The sequence below is a fragment of the Haliotis rubra genome, unplaced genomic scaffold, assembly GCF_003918875.1.
Source record: "Haliotis rubra isolate DU_JTF1 unplaced genomic scaffold, ASM391887v1 Scf101, whole genome shotgun sequence".
Taxonomy (NCBI): Eukaryota; Metazoa; Mollusca; class Gastropoda; order Lepetellida; family Haliotidae; genus Haliotis; species Haliotis rubra.
Window position 1 is genome coordinate 1,636,451 of NW_025764904.1, and position 22,686 is coordinate 1,659,136.

General features: G+C 39.0%; 2 protein-coding genes and 1 long non-coding RNA gene across 3 annotated transcripts in view; 2 read left to right on the forward strand and 1 right to left on the reverse strand.

The window, feature by feature from the left end:
* Positions 1-10: 10 nt before the first annotated feature.
* LOC124268604 (armadillo repeat-containing protein 5-like) lies at positions 11-15,508 on the forward strand. The gene is given in 7 exon segments (XM_046703606.1): positions 11-277; positions 3,859-3,889; positions 8,281-8,467; positions 9,524-9,664; positions 10,465-10,788; positions 10,790-12,538; positions 14,682-15,508. Coding segments are annotated over 7 exon segments (3,486 nt in total). The 3' UTR covers positions 15,469-15,508.
* Positions 298-1,742, forward strand: LOC124268669. The gene is made up of 2 exons (XR_006896326.1): positions 298-511; positions 1,511-1,742. It is a non-coding gene; the product is annotated as an uncharacterized LOC124268669 (long non-coding RNA).
* Positions 15,509-17,772: 2,264 nt separating the features above from the next.
* Positions 17,773-22,686, reverse strand: part of LOC124268678 (phosphatidylinositol transfer protein alpha isoform-like) — a 32,951-nt gene continuing 28,037 nt past the window's right edge. The window contains exons 9-10 of the mRNA XM_046703651.1: positions 21,714-21,836; positions 17,773-21,002 (exon numbers count right to left, since the gene is read on the reverse strand). Coding sequence (XP_046559607.1) covers positions 20,955-21,002; positions 21,714-21,836 — 171 coding nt within the window. The 3' untranslated portion in view covers positions 17,773-20,954. The remainder of the gene's footprint in view (positions 21,003-21,713; positions 21,837-22,686) is intronic.

Sequence of the window (22,686 nt, forward strand, 5' to 3'; positions counted from 1 at the left end):
GAGACTGAAAATGAGCAGTTCAAAGGAAGATTTAAAGCAAATTATATCTAGCCTTTCTAGCGCTTCGTCTAGCAAGGTTTACAATGCCCTCGTTCATGTAAGAACGAAGGCGATAAAATCGCAAACGATTCTGAAAAAGATTCTGTCACAAGGATTGATTCCACAAATCCTGAAAATCCTGGACAATGCAGACACAACAGAGAAGAAACCGAAAATTGCCGATATTGCCCTTAGTATCCTCGGCAACCTTTGCATGGAACCAGACACCAGGAACGATGTGAGAATTTCTGTAGTGTTGTTAGCGACCGCAGCCGCCGCTAGGGGCGCTAGTGTCGTTATTTTTAGAATTGCGGACGATTTTGGGTCACGGACAGGCCGACGTTTAAGGTCCAAGTACGCATATTTTGACCAAATGTATGCGATTTTTTTTTATGGTGTCGCGTCGTACACATGTTCAAGTGCGCGTATTTCGCAAAACTAGCATCTGACCACGAAAGATGAAAAAACGACGGTAAGTTGAACTTTGCTCTTTTTTAAACGTATGCCAAATATTGTAAAAATATTTATTTTCTTGAAGTATGGGCAAATACGCTTAATATAATCATTACTGTACATGCACAAAAAGTTTGGTATTTTTTAGGAAGCATATAACTTATTGAAATGAGACCTTAAACTTTTCTTGTGTCATTGCCGCGAATCGCGTACCTTGGTCATTTAGAGTTATCTGCTCCTGACATGAAGCAGGTAAAGTCGACGCAGATATTCAGCTATTTTTTCACAACGAAAGTTTTTATAACTAACGTCTTTGTATATCACGTTTCCTGGATTCTCCTGATCATAGAACATTTTTATTGTTGTGGTTATATCGTATTTGAGCAAGAACAGGAAGTTGTCACTCTTTTTGTGTTTACAAATTGCAATTTAGTAACCATGGTAACATGATTAAGATATTTTTCAAACTATATGCATGTAAACAATCCCCGTGTCTTAGCAAAGACAAGGCTCATTACATGTTCATTTTAGTGTGTTGAAATAGTGGTAACACTTGTGTGTATAAAAATGTGTTTTACTGTGTTCACTTAAAGCTGACTTTTATATTTATTGAAAACCAGATTGAATGTATGATCATGATGATGGAAGGATCATTAATAAATTGTGAAATGTTATGTATTGCATAGAGGTTTAGTATTTAAACCGAGATTTATCTACATAAAAATTAATGAAAGCGTTTTTAATAAATGGTTACTGCATGTATGAAAATTTCATTTTTTTATATACAAACAAAAACTGAACAAAAATTAAGTGATAGCCATTTATTGTAGGGTAATGGGATGGGGGCATGTATGTTTAATGTCAGATGACAATTGAATCTTTAAAGAGTTAATCTTCTCTTATGTGCTTTAGGTTTTTTCTGAACTGTCAAGTGTTTGGCTGCTAAGAATGCACATATATTAATGTATTATATTACATACATATGTTATATATTGTATTGAACTTCGTTGTGTTTTAGAGATTCCTGCTACAAGGGTTGAAGAATGCCTCATCTCGAAGAAAATACTGTGGAAGATAAATATGAGAACTTGTTATGACTGTCTATGATAACATGTCAATAACCTATTCACAATTAATACTGGGAATTGGTTAAATCTCATAATTGATGATTGATTCATTACAACCGATCAATCATCGAAAATAATTGGTTTTCGCCATTTATCAAATCTTCCTGACTGTGTGCTTTAATGTTTTAATGCACAAAAATCTAGAAAAACATGTAGTTCTTTGGGTTTATTTTGTACATTGCACAGAATTCAATCATGATGAGGAACGAACTTGTAGTGCTTATGAAATGTAACAGACAAAACCAACCTTGTGAAAAATATTGTTAATGCAAACAAGTGTTCCAGAATTGTTTGTGTTAAGCTTCTGAGAAAACATCATCAATTGCTTGATTGCGTTTAGCCATTGCAACCAATCTTTGATTATTTCAATTAATCGGACCACCACAATTCACAATCGTGAAAAGATACATTTAAAAGCTCCGTTATGGTGTCGTAAAATGCATATATCTAGTAAGGAAAATGAAGAATTTTTTAGAATCGGTGTCTTTTCTCTCTCTCTTCTCTCTCTCTCTCAATTTATTACATATAATATGCAACACATGACTAATGTGGCAACTGTTGAAAGTATGTAATCTGACTCCTCTCCACGTGGAGTCGTGAGGGATTGTAAAATCGTGGTACCTACTGACATAGTAAAATATTTTTACAAAGAATTGCTATGACTGTTTATGATAACATGTATTACAAAGTGTAGCTAGATACTGGAAACACATGGGTTTGAAGAACACAGCAAATGACACAATGCATCAAGATAAAATTCATTTGAACTGTTTCAAACTCTGAAACGTATTTGTCAATATCATTTTCACAATGATTCTAAGCTGATGTATTTGGTCTTAGCGGTGCTGATGTGATGCCAACTGTCTTGTCTATATGTTTTATTATACACTCAAGTATTTTCTTCACGTATTTCTGAAACAGATGGGAAACATCCAGGACCAGTGATGAAACTGAAAGATAGTTAGACAATGAAGTGACTGAAAAGAACGTTTTTATGTGTATGATCCTCTTTGTGTGAGGCTTCATTTCAAGTATACTCTGAACAGAAGTGTCAAATCATGTAATATATTTGGATTATGGATATGAACTATTTACTGGATTCAAGACAGAACTGCGACTTGAATATACAACAAGCAATCATTATGGTTTTTGAATATTTTAAATATTTGCTCAGATTTTTATTATCTTTAAAAATAATTTTCAAGAATCAAATGAGTGTTATATTAATATAATTTCATTTTGAAGTTTACACAATGGTAAAGAGGAATTTTGAGAAGTAGTTTTTGCCGAAAACCTTAGTAAAAGCAACATGATAAAAAATTTACTTTGGTTCTTGAATGCATGTAAATACACATGAACAGGATGAAGAAATTGTATTCTGAACTAAACGTGACAACATTCAGTGATACTATATGCATAATTGCTTAGAAGAAAATATAATATGATAATAAACATGATTTTTGACTTGATATTGTCTCTGTTTTTGTCTCACAACGATATTTCCATGCAAACACATACCAGTAGATAAAAAAATTATGAATATTTTCAAAGGAAACTTTGGGGAAATATGCAACAACATCTACTCAACAGACTGGAACAGTTTTTTCCATGAAAACATATATTTCCTTGGAGCAGTTGAGTGGCCAAAATTGTTCTTAAAAATGCGAAAATGGGTGACGTCAGCGGTTCCGCTTGGGGGACCTCTGTAGGCTAAAGCACATACATTTTTGTAAAAGTAACATCATTGCTTTACTTCTCAGTGGTTACTAGACCTAAAAAAAATAGGCAAAAAAATATCCCTTATATTTAAAAATTTGGTCTGCGGTCCCTAGTGTTGTTGAGATATGACGTGTCATTGTTAATTCAGTCAGGTACAGGCCATTGACAAAATGATAGATTGTGTCATGTGACTTATGAATCAAGTTCAACATCATCTGCAATGTATGTTCCAGATACGTGTTATCATGGACTGGTCAAGAGATAAAATAAGGGTGTGAAATAATTGTAATTTCTTCAACCTTCATGGTATTTGTTGTGGAAGTCTATCTAGATACAAGGTGTCCAAGTGATCGGACTTCAAAACTTGAACAGTTAGGTCAACAAGGTGAATAAATAGATATGATACACATTGATGTTGTTGATTGTTTCCAAATAAATAAAATACTGTGGAAATGAAGAGTTCAAGTATACCATAGTTGAATGATTTGTAAGACTTGAATAGTGTTGTGTTTGATTTCAGGTCATAACAAGAAATGGGGTTGCCGCTCTGGGTGAGTCAGTTTGTCATGTCAGATATACTGGTGACAACAGGGTGACAATTTAAAACTGACAAATTAAACAAGTTTTCAATTGCCTGCCTGTAGAGTCAATTGTGGATCTGTACCCTAATTCAAATATTTGTGTGTAGACTCTGTGAAATGGGAGTGTCTCTGGGTGGGAGCTGTCGGTCTGTGGTGTGTGTGACTGTGACAACTTGTGTGTGGACAGTGGTTGGCCTTGTGTGAGTGTATATTGTTTCTGAGTAGGGGTGAAACGGTATACCACGGTATTTCGCCTTCGGTTCAGTATACTTTTATGCAATCCAAAAATTGGTAAGAGTTCCGCCCGTAACCCCCACTTGAAATGTATTCTATTTATTAGGATTATTTCGAGGGTTAAGGGTAAGGTTTGGGGTTAGATTTTAGGGTTGGGGTTTAGGGTTAGGTATTGGCTGTTTCGTGTATAGGGTTACGGGCGGAAATCTTTCACAAAAATTCAGTTTTTTTGGTTTCATACCGTCATTTTATGTTTATGTATAGCAGTTTTAAACCTTTTCTAAAATGTCCAGCAAACAAATCATTTTGTCGCAATCTATGTATTTCTTTGCTAGACGAGCGCGATTTGCCCGGAAGTAAGTCCTCATATACCGAACTGAAACGGACCAAACCGAAGGCCTTGTATCGCAATATGTACTGTACCGTGTTAAGAGCGTATCATTTCACCCCTATCTCTGAGTGTGGTCTGTTTGCCCTTGTGTGAGTGTGTGTGTGTGTGATGTGTCTCTGCGTGTTGTCAGTTGTTCTTGTTTGTCTGTGTCGGAGTGTGTTATGTTCAGCGCTCCAGATAAGCCTTTGGCCATGTGGGTATGATACCCATACTTTTTAAACTAAAGTACTGTCGGAAATAGAAAAAAAACTGTTTTTTTTCACATATATATCTACAATTTATGAAGTTAAAGTGTGAAAGTGTGAAATATCTGTGAAACTAAGTTCGGCCTAACTACAGTCTCGGTGGTAGGGAGATAGGAAACATAAAAAAAGGACTTTACTGAGGAGAGATTAGTGCAGAAATGAGCAATGCGGGTCCAAAGTCCAAAGCAACTTATTTAGAACAGACCATGGCTTTATGCAAATTAGTGTGCGATGATATTGTATTTCAAAGGACACTTTTTAAATGCCTATTTTGAAACTAGACTTAGCTTCATTATAAACGATAGCTGACGTAAAAAATACTAACTTTAATACTGAAACTAAAGGATGTAGCTACCATGGAGCCTCACTATCACTATAAAAAGAAACAGGTAGGAGGGGTCTTCTCAAAAGCATAACCAGGACGGGTGTCGCAGACGGTGGTTAGGGTTGTACTGGGGGATAGAGATATCAGCAACGATAAGATAATCCTTTAGGGGAATTAAACTTGGGGAAGTAAATGGCATGTCTTAACAATTAACAAATAATATCCAGTCCTGTCGGTCTTGGGGTGGTCTTGCCACTTATATATTTTGAGACATTTAATGGGGCGGGTGGGTTGGCCTAGTGGTTAAAGCGTTGGCTCGTCATGCCGAAGACCCGGGTTCGATTCCCCACATGGGCACAATGTGTTAAGCCCATTTCTGGTGTCCCCTGCCATGATATTGCTGGAATATTGCTAAAAGCGGCGTAAAACTAAACTCAGTCAGTGAGACATTTAATACGATAGTTGATTTAAGCTTTTCTATGGGTATCACAACATAAACGTTATGAAAGACACGTAAGATGATAATCAATAGATGAGACATATTCAATACACATGAAAAAAGCATAAAGTATCTTTGAGATAACCCCTTGTGCCTGTAGGCAGCACGTGCATTTCATGCCAGGTGAGTCGACGGTCTGAGACGGCCAGACTACCTGGCTGAGCGACCTAATTGCCATCTATAGTCTGATCTATTGTTTTCAGCAGCTATTCATAGTTTTTCTAAGTTTTGCCCTATTTTACAAGTAAACATGTACTTCTGAATATCCTATTACACATCCCACTGAACGCCCAGTTAGGCTGATGTGGGTTATTTCAACATATGCTATTTGCAGTTGTGTAAATTTAAGGGATACAGAGTAACAGCCTCCAATTTCAAGTTCGTATCTATACTTTTTGATACCCACCATATTTTTAAGATCCTGGTATTCATTTTAAATAACAAGTGTAAGAGGTGTGCCTGACACACACTACAACATGACTTCATAAGTCTTTTTTTCATTCAAAATATTTATTATTGGATATTTTCTTTTCTATGTAGCAACTGGGGTTTTTTCAAAACCTTTTTCCCCATCATGTTGTTTCACTTCCACGTCGCGAACAGCTAATGTTACAATTTCATTTAAGATATGAGTGTGTGATAAGAGTGTATGTGATGTCTTTGTGTGTGGTCTGTGTGTCCTCCACGATGTTATTGTGTGATGTCTTTGTGTGTGGTGTGTGTGTCCTTGGCCATGTTATTGTGTGAGTGTGTGATGTCTTTGTGTGTGGTCTGTGTGTCCTTGACCATGTTATTGTGTGAGTGTGTGTGATGTCTTTGTGTGTGGTCTGTGTGTCCTTGACCATGTTATTGTGTGAGTGTGTGTGATGTCTTTGTGTGTGGTCTATGTGTCCTTAACCATATGTTATTGTGAGTGTGTGATGTCTTTGTGTGTGGTCTGTGTATCCTTGACCATGGTATTGTGTGAGTGTGTGTGATGTCTTTGTGTGTGGTCTGTGTGTCCTTGACCATGTTATTGTGTGAGTGTGTGTGATGTCTTTGTGTGTGGTCTGTGTGTCCTTGACCATATGTTATTGTGTGAGTGTGTGTGATGTCTTTGTGTGTGATCTGTGTGTCCTTGACCATGTTATTGTGTGAGTGTGTGTGATGTCTTTGTGTGTGGTCTGTGTGTCCTTGACCATATGTTATTGTGTGAGTGTGTGAGTGTGTGTGTGTCCTTGACCATGTCTTTGATGTGTGTGGTCTGTGAATCCTTGACCATGGTATTGTGTGAGTGTGTGTGATGTCTTTGTGTGTGGTCTGTGTGTCCTTGATGATGTTATTGTGTGAGTGTGTGATGTCTTTGTGTGTGGTCTGTGTGTCCTTGACCATTTTATTGTGTGAGTGTGTGTGTGTGTGTCTTTGTGTGTGTCCTTGACCATATGTTATTGTGTGAGTGTTTGTGATGTCTTTGTGTGTGGTCTGTGTGTCCTTGACCATATGTTATTGTGTGAGTGTGTGTGTCATGTTTTTGTGTGTGATCTGTGTGTCCTTGACCATGTTATTGTGTGAGTGTGTGTGATGTCTTTGTGTGTGGTCTGAATCCTTGGCCATGTTATTGTGTGAGTGTGTGTGATGTCTGTCTTTGTTTGTGGTCTGTGTGGCCTTGAGCATATGTTATTGTGTGAGTGTGTGTGATGTCTTTGTGTGTGGTCTGTATGTGTCTGGTGTCTCTGTGTATCATTGCAGGTGTGTGGTCTGTGTGTCTTTGATGATGCCTCATTGTGTGAGTGTGTGTTGTCTGTGTGTATTTGTCACTGAACTTTGCACTCAGCTGTAAGATGATGGACCAGAGAATCCAGTGATTCATATTATAAGCAAATATCCACACTGTCAAAGTATGCTGACATGTCCATCCACCGAATCCTGTTGAACATGTAATCAATACATTCACAGCTAAACACCAGCACATGTTGCTGGGCACCTGTACGTACCTGAAGTCTATACAGATTAACTGACAGGTGACCCTGTAAAGCATAGGGAGATCATAAGGACAATATTTGGATTCAAACCCATGACATTGTCATAATGAGCACTGCCAAATACCATTAAGCCACACATGCCCTCAGCAAAGTTGATCATTGTGTGAAGTTACTCTTGCTATGAATGATGTGGGTTTTGGTGGATAAAAAATATTGAACCCGGATACACTCAGAAATAGGACACAGCTGAACTAGATTGCAGGGCATGTGGGATACCAAAGAGAATGACTACAAATCTGTAGATTGCATGTTAAATATATATATGACACTTGTTCTATTTGCTGCACTCTCTGTGTATTGGGAACTTTCAGTAATGAATATTAAGATCAAAGGCCTGAACAGACTGACACCAAGTGATGATTGTCATTCAATTGATTTTCAAAATTGTTACTGATGTCATGTCACTGCACTTGCTTAAAAGCCTGAAGCTTATTGTATATAGATAGCAGGTTTAATGTTAGACTGAGAATACTACCCATTGAGAATTTGGTTGAATTTTCAGTTGTATGTAACCAGCAATCTCCAGTTCTGATAAATTGAATAAATCGAACAGCTTCCATATCATTATACATATAAATATAAACATACAGGAGATGAAGGATAATCATTTCAAGTCTAGTAATGCCCCAATAACAATGTCTTCCAGCGCGCCACCTCCTGGAATCGTCAGTAGAGAGCATACAGAACCGAAGCTGTCGAGGTCTGGCTAATTTGGCACTCACTCCATCAGCCTGTTCCCAGATCATCAGCTTAGAAACACTGCCACGGGTGGTCAAGCTGCTCAACGAAACCAAGACGAAAGAATGCAAGCTCACATACTGTCGGGCATTCCGGTAAGCTGTTTCTTCATTGACTTGTTTAATGGATTTGCTAACACATTTTCTTGTGCTTTGAATAAAAGCATTTCTTCAGAAAAGTCTTTATCTGAGCTTTAACAGAGGAAGGGAAATAACCATGTGTTTTGGGCTTTTTTATATTAATTTTTTAGCTCACATGACTGAATGCCCTGATAATGTGTCATGGTTTGCACCATGGTTGTCCTTTAGGCGTCCTCAAAAGTGGCAGCCATGATAACATGTTGTTGTGTAAATGAAGAACTGTTCAAATCAACATGATATCACTCACTCATATTGTTCTCAGGGATGAGTGTCAGTTTGATCATTTGTATTTCTGCTTGGTTAATGACCTTTTCAAAGTTATTCACCTTTGAAGAAAACAAATTAAACTCCATTCCCGAGAATGTGAGTCCCCTGGCAATCTGAAGGACAGTAGTCACGTGCATGAGGTCATTCATCGTCTCTGTACGCTGTCAGTACTTTTGTCCTTAGGACACAGTATTTTTGTTTTTCTGCATCCGTTCCCTATATATGTGTGTCACGTAAAACCCTGCTGTCTGGCCAGTAGTGTTGGGAATTGGTTAAAATCTCATAATTGATGATTGGTTCATCAAAAATAATTGGTTAGCGCCATTTATCAAATATTCCTGGTTGTTTTTGTTTGCACAAAAACATAAGGAAAACAACATGTAGTTCTTTGGGTTTATTTGGTATTTTTGCAAATTGCACATGTTTAAAGGATGACTATAGTATGTTAGGAACATACATTTTTGGGGGTCTTTAAGATAAATTCAATCATGACTTGGAAGGAGCTTGTAGTGTTCATGAAATGTAACAGACAAAACCAACCTTGTCAATGCAATTGTCAATGCAAGCAAGTGTTCCAGAATTGTTTGTGTTTGATTATGAGAAAACATGATCGATTGCTTGGTCGTTTAGTCACTGCGACCAATCTTTGATTATTTTAATTAATCAGACCACCACTACTGGCAGGCATTAAACACACTGTGAAATATGTGGCTGTTTGCTTAGTTAAGCCTTGTGATATTTCAGGCTTCTGGGACGAGTCCGTGATAACCAGAGAAGGGTTGTGGAGTCTGGTGCGGTGCTGCAAGTTGCCAAGCTGCTGAAGAATGACGATGCAGACATTGCGAATTGTGCTCTGAGGACAGTGTCTGAGCTTAGCAAATCAGGGTGAGTCTGTCTTGTGGTCAGATGTCGGCCATTTGGGTAACACAGGAGTCATCGAGGTGTTCAAACTAACTGTACTCAGCAGGCAGACCAGAAAAAATATACTTATTCCAAATTTGGAGTTGTAGGAAACGTTCTTTTAAATTCAGATGATATTTATCTTTGCCATTTTGTGATAATGTCAAATTAATCATCAAGAATGACTGGTGAGTTTGTGCATACTGTACATCTCAAACTGACATGTTCATTATATTTGAAGTCGCCGGTCTCTCTCCAATTTAAGCTACAACATCAAGAATCAAAGTCATATTGTGAAATATGTGGATTATGCCATGCAAAAGAGTGAATTAGGCAACATTTTATGACTGGTCACTTGTTACTTGCAATGAAAGTGATGGAAAGTATCTGTGCAACATACATGATGTTTTCAAAACAGATTAATTTTGATCATTAACAAAATCATTCATAACTAGAAGATTTCGTGATAGTGACCAAAGATTACTGTGCTTGTTTCAACTGCCATTTATTATTGGCGGATTTGAAGCCAAAGAGAATATTCTAAAAAAGTATACATGGCTCAATCACCAGTAATATCTCAGTAGCCTAGTCGTCAAAGGATCCCGTCAACCACACCAGGGTTTAGTATTGATTCATATTATGGTTAGAACTTCTAGAAGATGTGAAGCCCATTTCTAGTGTCATTAGCTGTCATATTACTGGAATACTGTGGTAAAACCATGCACATTCAATCACTTGCTTACTCACTCACACCAAATCTAAGAAACCATCTTTTTCTCAAACAGATGCTGCTCGAACTTTGCTCGGCAGATAATCGGTGCAAGTATCCTGGACCACCTTGTGTCAACAGTTGATTGTGACAATGATGATGATTCCCATGAGGCACTGTCAATCCTCTACAATCTCACCAACCAAGCTGACGTCCGGGCAGCCATTGGAGCAGCCGGAGGTATTCAACTATTTATACGTCTGCTGCAGCAGGAGACCAACAGAAGTCACATCAACGTGATATCCGTCATCAATGCTTTGTGTTTGTGTGGAAAAGAGGCCGTCAACCGGATCAAAATTCGAGAACAAGGAGGGCTTGAGCTGTTTATCAAAGCCCTAAGGGACCCCATTTTTTGCACAGATCCATGACCGAATTATTAGTGGGTTGGTCTGCTTCTTGTATGACTTTGACAGTATGGATGTGCTTCTGGAGAACAACGTTGTGGAGGTGCTCCTTATACACCTCCAGAGATGTGGAGATTTTAAGTCATCTGTTGATACCTTAACATTTGCGAATCACACAGGGAAGAGCAAGTTGTTGAAACCCTCAGAGAAGCTATCTACCTCACATGTGAAATGTGATACTTCTATATGTTCTCTGGATGAAGACCAGTCTGATCTGTGTCTGGAAGCTGCAAGTGACACTGATGAAAGAAGTGCTTTGTCAATGAGACCAAAAGATCTCACTATAGATCAAGCTTCTAAAGTTGAAAATGAGGTCATTGAATCTATTCAGGAAGACCCTAAAAAGCATCTTCACAAATTTAGCATAGACAGTCCTACTTATGAAGTCAACACTGAATGGAATCTTGAAAACTTTGCTGGACAGACATGTAAGCAGAGTTTCAGTCAACAGAGTGTTCTGAGGTCACCCTCTCCTGAACCACCTCTCAGTCCACTCAGCCCCCTCAGCAACGACACTTACTTCTCCCCTGCCCAGTCCTCCCCATCTTACAGCCTCCCAAGGAGTCCTGATTCTGTGCCAGGGAGTCCATCAGCTTCTAATTTTGACTCTCAGTACCATCCAGTGCTTAGTGTTTCTTATACTTGTGGAAGTCCCGAGAAGACTCCATCTGGATCGAAGTCCACTATAGCTGTGAACCAGCCATGTTACTCCTCAACTGAAGAGGATGATATTTGTGATACAGTAAAACAGAAGAATGAAACAGAGAAGGATGATGCCGAGAAGGATGAAGACTGTCCCTCCCTCGACACATCATCCACAGATGTTTCATCAGAGAAGATTGAAAAGCCAGATTCGGTTGAAGATTCAGGAGCAAGAGAGGATGAATCAGTTGAAGTTCTTGGCAAGAATGTGTATGGCAAGCGACCCCTAGCTTTAAGGTCACCTTCTTACAAGTTGGTAGAGTCCTGCTCTAAGCGGAAAAAGACGGAATCAAAGAGGTCAGACATTATGAAGACTACAGAGCACAACCTCCTGATCCTGTTGTCCAGAATATCGGTGAAGACCAATCCCTCCATGTACCTTATAACGTCCTCTGCAATGTCCTGCCTCGTGGACTACCTTTTCTATGTACCTTTACCTCATTCCCGATGTGTCCGAACACTGTCCCGATTATTTAAGAACCCTCATTGCCTTAAATCGTGCCTTCTCCTCACAGTACCCGTTGTCATCTACAAGAAAATCATCCTGGATTCAGATGGAATCGACAAGGAGACTTACGAACACTTTAGCCAGCGATCATCCCATTCCCGACGATGTAGTCGAGTCAGCACTTCATCTGAGGACTCATTCTGTGGAGGTTATTTAACAAATTTGGAGAACAGCTATCCTGGGTCTACTAGCGGTACCAAAGATAATGCTTTGGACTTCACTCATGGTCTTCTTGCATCACCAACCTCCCCTCGGAGCGAGACGGAACTCAGCTTCAAGGTCGGCCAGTCACCGATGTCACAGAATGCAGCTGAGCTCAGTGTTGCTGATGTAGGACAAAGCGGGCTGAGTTTGTTGAAGGATCTGAGTTTCTCTGCCGAGTCACCGTATGGGAAGGGCATCATCTCGTCCATCTTGTTGAGGGGATCTCAAGAGGACAAATTACTGTGTACCGTCTCTCTGCTCTTCCTGTGTTGGTGAGTATATCCTGTGTAACTGTAACAGGTAGTTAATGCTGATGGGAATCAAGTGTCATTATTGATGTGAGATGCTGCTGATTATATCAACCAGTGACTCATTGGGCCCAGAAGCTTAGTGTCACTAGCAGGGTGTACAGGATTTTATTATCTGAATTCTCATGTATACCTTGAGACCAGCGGTAGCATGTTGTACACAAATGTCCTGCTTGTGAAATCCATAAGTCAGTCAAAATGCTATATTCCTGACGCATCAACCAATCAGCCAATCAATGTATGATATTATGTAGCAGACACATCAATCCATTAGCCAATCAATGTATGATGTTATGTAGCAGACACATCAATCAATCAGCCAACCAATGTATGATGTTATGTAGCAGACACATCAACCAATCAGTCAATCAATGTATGATGTTATGTAGCAGACACATCAATCAATCAATGTAGCAATCAATCAATGTATGATGTTATGTAGCAGACATCAATCAATCAATCAATCAATGTGTAGCAGACATGATGTATGATGTTATGTAGCAGACACATCAATCAATCAATCAGACACATCAATCAATCAATGTCAATGATGTTATGTAGCAGACACATCAATCAATCAGAATCAATGTATGGTGTTAGCAATCAATCAATCAGCCATCAATGTATGATGTTATGTAGCAGACACATCAATCAATCAATCAATCAATGATGTTATGTAGCAGACACAATAATCCAGCAGACACGATCAATCAATCAATGTATCAATCCATCAGTTCAATGTATGATGTTATGTAGCAGACACAGTCAATCAATCAATCAATGTATGATGTTATGTAGCAGACACATCAATCAATCAGCCAATCAATGTATGATGTTATGTAGCAGACATCAATCAATCTTATGTAAACAGCAATCAATCATGTTATGTAGCAGACATCAATCAATCAACCAATCAATGTATGATGTTATGTAGCAGACACATCAATCAATCAGCCAATCAATGTATGATGTTATGTAGCAGACACATCAATCATCAATCAATCAATCATCAATCAATCAGCCAAATCAATGTTATGATGTTATCAATCAATCAGCCAATCAATGTATGATGTTATGTAGCAATCCATCACCAATCAATGTATGATGTTATGTAGCAGACCAAATCAATCAACCAATCAATGTATGATGTTATGTAGCAGACACATCAATCAATCAATCAATGTATGATGTTATGTAGCAGACACATCAATCAATCAGCCAATCAATGTATGATGTTATGTAGCAGACACATCAATCAATCAGCCAATCAATGTATGATGTTATGTAGCAGACACATCAATCAATCAGCCAATCAATGTATGATGTTATGTAGCAGACACATCAATCAATCATCAGCCAATCAATGTATGATGTTATGTAGACAGAATCCATCAGCAATCAATGTATGATCAAGCAGAGACACATCAATCAATCAGCCAATCAATGTCAATCATGAATGTATGGTGTTATGTAGCAGACACATCAATCAATCAATCAATGCCAATCAATGTATGGTGTTGATGTAGCAGACACATCAATCAATCAGCCAATCAATGTATGGTGTTATGTAGCAATCAATCAATCCAATCAATGTATGGTGTTATGTAGCAGATCACATCAAATCAATCAATCAATGTATGATGTTATGTAGCATGACTGATGATGTATGGTGTTATGTAGCAGATGTAGCAGACACATCAATCAATCAGCCAATCAATGTATGGTGTTATGTAGCAGACACATCAATCAATCAGCCAATCAATGTATGGTGTTATGTAGCAGACACATCAATCAATCAGCCAATCAATGTATGATGTTATGTAGCAGACACATCAATCAATCAATGCCAACATCAATGTCAATGTATGGTGTTATGTAGCAGACACATCAATCAATCAGCCAATCAATGTATGATGTTATGTAGCAGACACATCAATCAATCAGCCAATCAATGTATGGTGTTATGTAGCAGACACATCAATCAATCAGCCAATCAATGTATGGTGTTATGTAGCAGACACATCAATCAATCAGCCAATCAATGTATGGTGTTATGTAGCAGACACATTAATCCATCAGTCAATCCATGTATGATGTTATGTTCCAGGGGCTCAGTGATGCAGAAGCAGTACTTAATCCGATACCATGTTCTGGACACAGTCCTGGAGCTCCTCAAGGCAGAACTCCTGGATCCAGGACCCGCTTTCATGGCCATTGTTGCTGGTCTCACCTTCATCTGTAAACTCAACAGCATTCCTCTCAAACTGAAGCAGGAGAGATCAGACACAGTGTTCAAACCTGCCTCCCAGTCTGAAAACTGTAGCACTGACCAATGCATATATCAGGGTCTTCACGTGGATCTTGTATTCAAAGTTGACAGTAAAAAGATCCAAGCCAATCGAGAAAAACTCGTACAGTCATCTGCCATGTTTCTGGCAATGCTCGAGGGTCACTATTCAGAATCCAGCCAGTCGGAAATCGCCATTCAAGACACATCGCCAGAAGCATTGGAATATGTCCTTCATTATTTGCAGGGGTGTAATCTTGGGTGTCCTGTCATGAAGAAAGTCAACTCCGATACCAGTGATGTGACTGTAGAGTTTCTTCTCGATGCAGTAGCCCTAGCTGATAGATTCCTCCTCGCAGACCTGGTTCAGTATCTGAAAGTGTCCATCTCGTCTCACCATCTGGATTCAGCATCCTGTGCCACAGTGTTTGGGTTTGCGTCTTTTCACGAGTTCTCGGACCTGGCGTCAGACTGCGTGAAGGTGGTGCTGTGTTCACCGATCAGTCTGTCGGAGAAGTCACAGCTGCTGGCACAGATGCTGAGTGGGGAATGTGCCGAGATTTTTGTGGAGATGCTGAAGGCAGTCCTGAGAGAGGGAACAGAATGATTTTGTCAGTCATAATGAAATAAATTATTTTGATTTGTTACTTTTGTTTTTCTTGATGAGGAACCTGGAGATGGCCTGGTTTGAGCAGGTCCCAAGAACTGTAGCTGATGTGACAGTCAAACATGTCACACACACTCCGTCCCACCAGTCAATGTGCTGAACCATACACATTGTTCCCATGTGGGGAATTGAACCCGGGGTCTTCGGCATGACAAGCGAACGCTTTAACCACTAGTCTACCCAACCACCCTGCTTTGTATAGGAAAGTAAGCAAGGTGGGGTCTCATCTTGTGTAGTCATGGTTTCAACAACACAGCTTCCAACCGACTTATTTGTGTGATTTTAAGTGGTTGAAATGTTTGGTATAAGATTTATCAGTTTTGTTGTGAGAGCGTCACATGAGTAATGAAAGTTAGTGAGTCTGAAGTGAGTGAGTGAGTCTAAAGGGGAGAAAGTGGGCAGGTATGCCCTATGTGGTGCAGGCTTCAAATGTTTATGACTTTGCATGATGCAGACAAACCATGAACGTTATTGGGGCAAATGAGAATCTGAACTATTATGAAAGGTTTATGACATGCAACACTGAAAACTAATTGCATCAAGTTTTATTAACTCAGACATGCAAGCCCAACTTCATCAACAGAGTGAGTTCAGTTTTACGTTGCTTTTAGCAATATTCCAGAAATATCACAGCAGGGGACACAAGAAATGGGCTTCACACATTGTACCCATGTGGGGAATCCAACCCGGGCCTTCGATGTGAGGAGCAAATGCTTTAACCACTAGGTTACAATCTCCATTTGTCACATCAACATCTTCCCAATGATTTTCTCCCACCCTGGGCCTAGATTTTCGAAGCCCTCTTAGCGCTAAGATAGTCATAAGTGCCATACATTAACATTAACTTACGACTATCTTAGCACTAAGAGAGCTTCGAAAATCTAGGCCCAGGAGTGCAATTTAATGATTGCTATTCCAATCATATCATTTTTCAAGCTACTCTCAGTGAAATTATGATAGAATAGCCTATACACTGGAGTGAGTATGGATTAGCAATATTCCAGCAATATCATGGCGGGAAACACCAGAAATGGGCTTCACACAATGTACCCATGTGGAGAATCGAGCCCATGTCTCAGTGTGGCAAGCCATCGCTTTAACCACTAGCAGAGATGCCAACCTTAATTTACCCCAATTTGTATTTTGGCAAAAAACTGATGCAAACATTAATATTTTTTGGTCAAAATTAGTATGAACTTTTCCAAAGAATTTTCATATTAAATAAAATATGTAAATACATTGTACTCACCTAAATCAGTAGTAAGTATCCATATATAGCTTGATACTGAATAAAATATGGTTTAAATTTATTGTTTACGTATACTATTTGATAATTTAATTGAATGTTTTATTTTTGAAAATTCACTCGCACTTATTCACTGGACAATCGTGGAGGACTAGAAAGTGAGAACCAAGTTTTCTGGCCCTTATTTCTTACACAACCTTGTCAAGAATTTTCCATAATTACCACACATTTAACACAACTTCTGAAAAAGGTGTCTCAAGTACAAACACCTGTCAATATGTGTAAGTTGCATTTAACGATGACCATGCCAGCCAAATGAAATTGTGTATGTGTGTGACAAATGTGATTTGTTTTAGACAAAACTATGTTGACCCTTAAAGATGTCTGCCCTTTTGGGAAGTGTCATGGTAAAAGTTTTTCCCAGTGGATTAATGCATGGCACTTGTCAAGGAAAGAACACACACGTCTGCTCGTAACCTCCAGTTCAAGATATGAGTACCAGCTGTCTTGACATCTGTGTTGGAGATGCAGCTTAAAACGTATCCATCCCAGTCTGTATTTAGCACAAGACCCCTGAAGATGCAGGTTAGAATGGGTCTTCAGCAACCCATGCTTGTTGTGAGAGGTGACTAACAGGATCAGGTGGTCAGGCTTGATGACTTGATTGACACGTCATCGTATTCCAATTGCATAGATCAATGCTCTTGCTGTTGATCACTGAATTGTCTGGTCCTTACTCGATTATTTCCAGAATGCTTTCATATAGCTGTAAAATTGCTTGTTCAACCAATGCTTGTAACAGGATCAGGTGGTCAGGCTTGATGACTTGATTGACACGTCATCGTATTCCAATTGCATAGATCAATGCTCTTGCTGTTGATCACTGAATTGTCTGGTCCTTACTCGATTATTTCCAGAATGCCTTCATATAGCTGCAGCATTAAACAACAAACATTAACAAAAAACCTGTATGAAACACAACGCAACCTGAAGGCAGATAATGGTCCATATCATTTATTCATTAGGTTACATTACAGGCAATGACATTTAGTCTTCGCAAACCTAGTCTGCGCTACAATTACAATCCTGCCTGGCCCAGTCTCAATATTAACACTTCTGATATGACCATGTACTTACAATAAATATATCAGTTTCCTCTGCAGATTTAGAAATGACACAATTCTGATCTTATTACCACATTATCAAACCAGGGTGTCATTGTACAAAACCGTTGCGCTAAAACTGAGGTCTATGTTAAGGTAAGGGAGTTACATTCACGTCAGTGCTGAGATGACATCGTCCAATGGCACCCTGAGGCTTGTTCATCAAAGCGATCTTGGCACGATGATTGTCGTAAGTCTATGTTAGAGTATGGGAGTTACGATCATCTTAGCGGTAAGATCACTTTAGGGAAGGATGTTCTGATCCAACAATCCATCTTTGCTTCATGCCACTTCAGCAACTAGAGTGAAGTTTGGTTCAATGCCACTTTTAGCAATATTCCAGCAAAGACACAACTTGGGACACAAGATATGGGTTTCACATATTGTACCCATGTGGGAAATCAAACTCCAGTGTGAAAAGTGGACGCTTTAACTATTAGGCAGCCTAACTGTGCCCTCTCAGCTTTTGTACACTTACCATAGAGTTTATAAGAAAATACTTTTCGGGTTGTCATGAGTTTGCAAACAAAGTCTCTACAGTACTTGCAGTGCTTTTATTATCAACAGAAGCTCTAGAACACAAGGTGTGAGCCTGGATAAACATAACGGACTGTCTCCATATCGGGATCTTGAAGTGATGCCGGCTGAAGACATTTACCATTTCGTAGTTACCCACAAACATGGCATGATGCTGGTAGAGTGAGGTTCACAAGAGGACACTTGGAATGGATCCTGGTACGCAAAGGGACGCAACTCTGCACAGCAAGCTACGATGCCTCTGTTCCTCCCGAGATCTATTCTTACATGGACACAGTACACGTAGTCCATCATACTTGTCATTACATGAACAGTATGTCCGACATACACATACAGGAAATAGATTTACTTGAAACATGAGTCAGTCAATGTCAGCATTACACCAGTTATACACATACAAATAATTCATTGTGATCACTTCAAAAAAGATTCGAACTGTAAGGCAATGAGACTGATGAACACTTTTTTATGGTGCACACATATTTCTCCCATATTATCTGCAATAATGCCTTCTGGCCATTGTAATCTTAACACTAGACTTGTTTACAAAACCAGTAACATCTCATTACATCACAGTGAGGTGTCAACAATGTGGTTTCATCAAAAGCATTAAGGCATTCACACAAACTTTCGACATTCTATGAAGTTAATTCATAAATTTTAGGAACTAGTATTTTTGAAAATGTAGTCCATCACTTTCTATTACAGATAAATCAATAAAGTTTAAGTATAGTTAAAATGTTAGGACTTACTCGCAATGCTTAAATTTCTGTGACCCACAACCTCCACCCCATTTATGAAAGCCGCAAATGTGTTTTGCCTACAGCGTACCTGAACAAACTTGGTTTCGGCTGCAAAGAAAAATGTCCCGAATCTTTCTTTGCTTTGCTCCAAACCAATGACTATGCAATTATGTGATCAAGGTATAAGAGCCAGTGAGTTCTACCACTGTACATGTAACATTGTCTTGTTCTGAATCGGTGGACGTATGTCAATGTATATCTCTGCAAACACTGGACACAGCAATTACATACAAATTTACATACATATCTTAGTGCACACATATCAGTAATATTCACAGTGCCATAACCTATGTTAAGTGAGACATGTCTATCATTGGGTGTATGTTAGGGGTGTCACGACTCACCGATGTATCCCAAACGTACACCTGGCGATGCAACTACCCATGTATAGATTCATAATTTGACAAAAAGAATGCATACTTTATGTAAAAAGTCAAACTGCCTGAGATCTGCTGAAACTAGCATCACTAAACGACTTTGAGAAATCTGATATGATGCTCGAAGAAGTTGAAGTCATACCAGCGGGTTTTACGCCACTTTTAGCAATATTCCAGCAATATCACAGCAGGGGACACCAGAAATGGGCTTCACACACTGTACCCATGTGAGGAATCAAACCCAGGTCTTCGGCGTTGATGAGTGAACGCCTTAACCACTAGGCTACCCCACCGCCCCAACCCACTTGGAACACAGAAGTGAAAACGGCAGAAACTAAACTATCATGATACATACTGTCTATTGGTACATCACTGAAGTATCATGATACGTACTCAACATGTGATTTAGGTATATCGTGACACCCCTACTCTTTACCACTCTCGCAGAGCAATAGGTATAAATAAATAGGTGCAAATTTAGCATTTTCTAAGTACGTCGTATCAAAGTCATGTTCTATCATTTACTAAAATAGAGCTTTAATCCAGGAGTGTGCTACACAACACTTAACTCATCATGATTGTACTCAAAGAACAGAAACGCTAAGGCATCACAGACTGGCATTCAAACTGAAAAGAATCAGATATATGCTGTGTCGATTAATGATAGAATAGTTTACAGGCAGCATGATTATGTGTGAAGTTTAAACAAGTTCCTGAAAGTTTTTTTACAACTTATCTCTGATTCATGTTTGTTTGACCATTAAGTACAAAACTTCATATTACTGTTTTTCCACAAACTTGTGTTAAATTCAACCAATACTTTCATCTGTACTGATCTTATTTTCGTTGATATTTTATTTTCGTTAAATCAAGGGGCAAATTGTACACCTTTTTTAATATTTCGACCTCATATTCTCTCATATGTATATGGTGCTAATAAAATTTCAAATCACTTTTTGTTTCAGTGAACTTTTCAGGTTTGACAATATACTTTGTAGTGAAAAACATTTTTTTTAAATTTCATTCAGTGATGATTCTAAATCACAGCATTAATGTGAAGTGGAATAATTATTCGTATATCACTATCAGTTGCCATGGTTACTGGCAGTTTTTTTAAACAGAGAGCAACAAGTAAAGCCTTTTAACATCACACAACAGGATGTAAAAACAAAGGAAATATAAATAACAAAAGACTAAAATGGTTTGCGGCTGAGTAAAGTCTATGCTCTGTGAATGGTGTGACGATGTGTCGCTCTTGCAGCACTCAGACGATGGGAAAACTTGCTAAGCATGACCATCTTCAATTATCAGTTGCTGATGTGCCACGTACATCACCCGTACGGCGACTCTACAAGGAAAACACATCAATTTTACCTGAATGTCACTTGAAGATAATCATCTGCCAAAGAGTTACTTGCAACAGTTAAGGACATCATTCAAATATTACATGAACATAATTATGTGATTTTCATCCAGACAAGTCTCACCATAACACTGTCCACAAAACAACCCACCCTCCCTCACACACCCCACCTTCCCTCAGATACACCCCACCTTCCCTCACATACACCATCTTCCCTCACAAACACCCCAACTTCCCTCACATACACCCCACCTTCCCTCACATACACCACCTTCCCTCACATACACCCCACCTTCCCTCACATACACCATCTTCCCTCACAAACACCCCACCTTCCCTCACATACACCCCACCTTCCCTCACAAACAACCCATCTTCCCTCACAAACACCCCACCTTCCCTCACAAACACCCCACCTTCCCTCACATACACCCCACCTTCCCTCACATACACCCTTCCCTCACAAACACCCCACCTTCCCTCACAAACACCACCGTCCACAAAACACCACCTTCCCTAAAAAAAACCACACCCACAAAACATCCCACCTTCCACAACAAACACCACATTTTTTTAATAAAATACCCATCTCCCAAAGAATGGATTACTAGCTGGGACAGTACAGAAATTCAATCGCTGTCAGTCCACACAAACATCAGTTAAATCGAAGTTGCAGGAATTCTGGTGTGAACTCACCTTATCAAGATCTTCCTTGGTCTTATCTTCCAGAGCCCGAATGTCGCTCATTGTCAAACCATACCACTGATCCATCCAACAGAACACCTCTCGGTGGAAATTGGTAAACAAACGCTGCTCTTGCTGGAAGCAGAACAAGATTCAGTTGTATTAACTCATCAAAACACTTCTCTGACTCTAATAGATAAGACTCACATCAGGGTACCGCTGTACAAAACAACCTTAGCGCTAAGACTACCTTAAGTCCATGTTAAGGTATGACAGTTACGGTCACCTTAGCACTATGACCGCTTTGTACAACAGCACCATTTTCCATGTTTATACACATACACAACATTCATCAATGACTTAAGATTAGAGGTGGGAATTGCAGAGAATCTTCATATTGCGATATATTGCGATGCAAAATCATATATTGTGATATGTATTGCAATATATTGCAAGAAGTTGTTTTTTTAACAAAAGATGACTCATAATCGAGTTAATGCTTTATTATAAAGCAAAAACACAAAAAATTCACACTGCTTGCTTGACACAATAAAAACGTGAACTTTTTCAAACCAAACTGCTGCCATGCTTAAACATAGGTCCAAGTAATTGTTTGTTATTGGGTGTCATCATTTTACAACAATCGCATGACTTCCAGTGGGAAAAATGGAAATATGTAATTTTTAGAGTAAAATTGATATTTTATACTTATCCTGACTCATGCTCTTTTGCTTGTCTTCTTCTTCTTGCGAACATAGTGGAAACACTTGTATCTCCTAATTGAAGCTCCCTTCAATGTATAATCACTAATTAATACTCACCATGACTTGCCTCCCTTTGTCCCAGCTCGGGAAAGGTGGCGCCACCCTCTGGCCACATGCTTCACTCTCTCCTTATTTTTCGAGCCCAACACTTGAATTTTCGGGGAAATCCAAAGTGTTATGTGGGGAGGATGGGAGGGCTTACCTCATGAGTCAGGATAAGT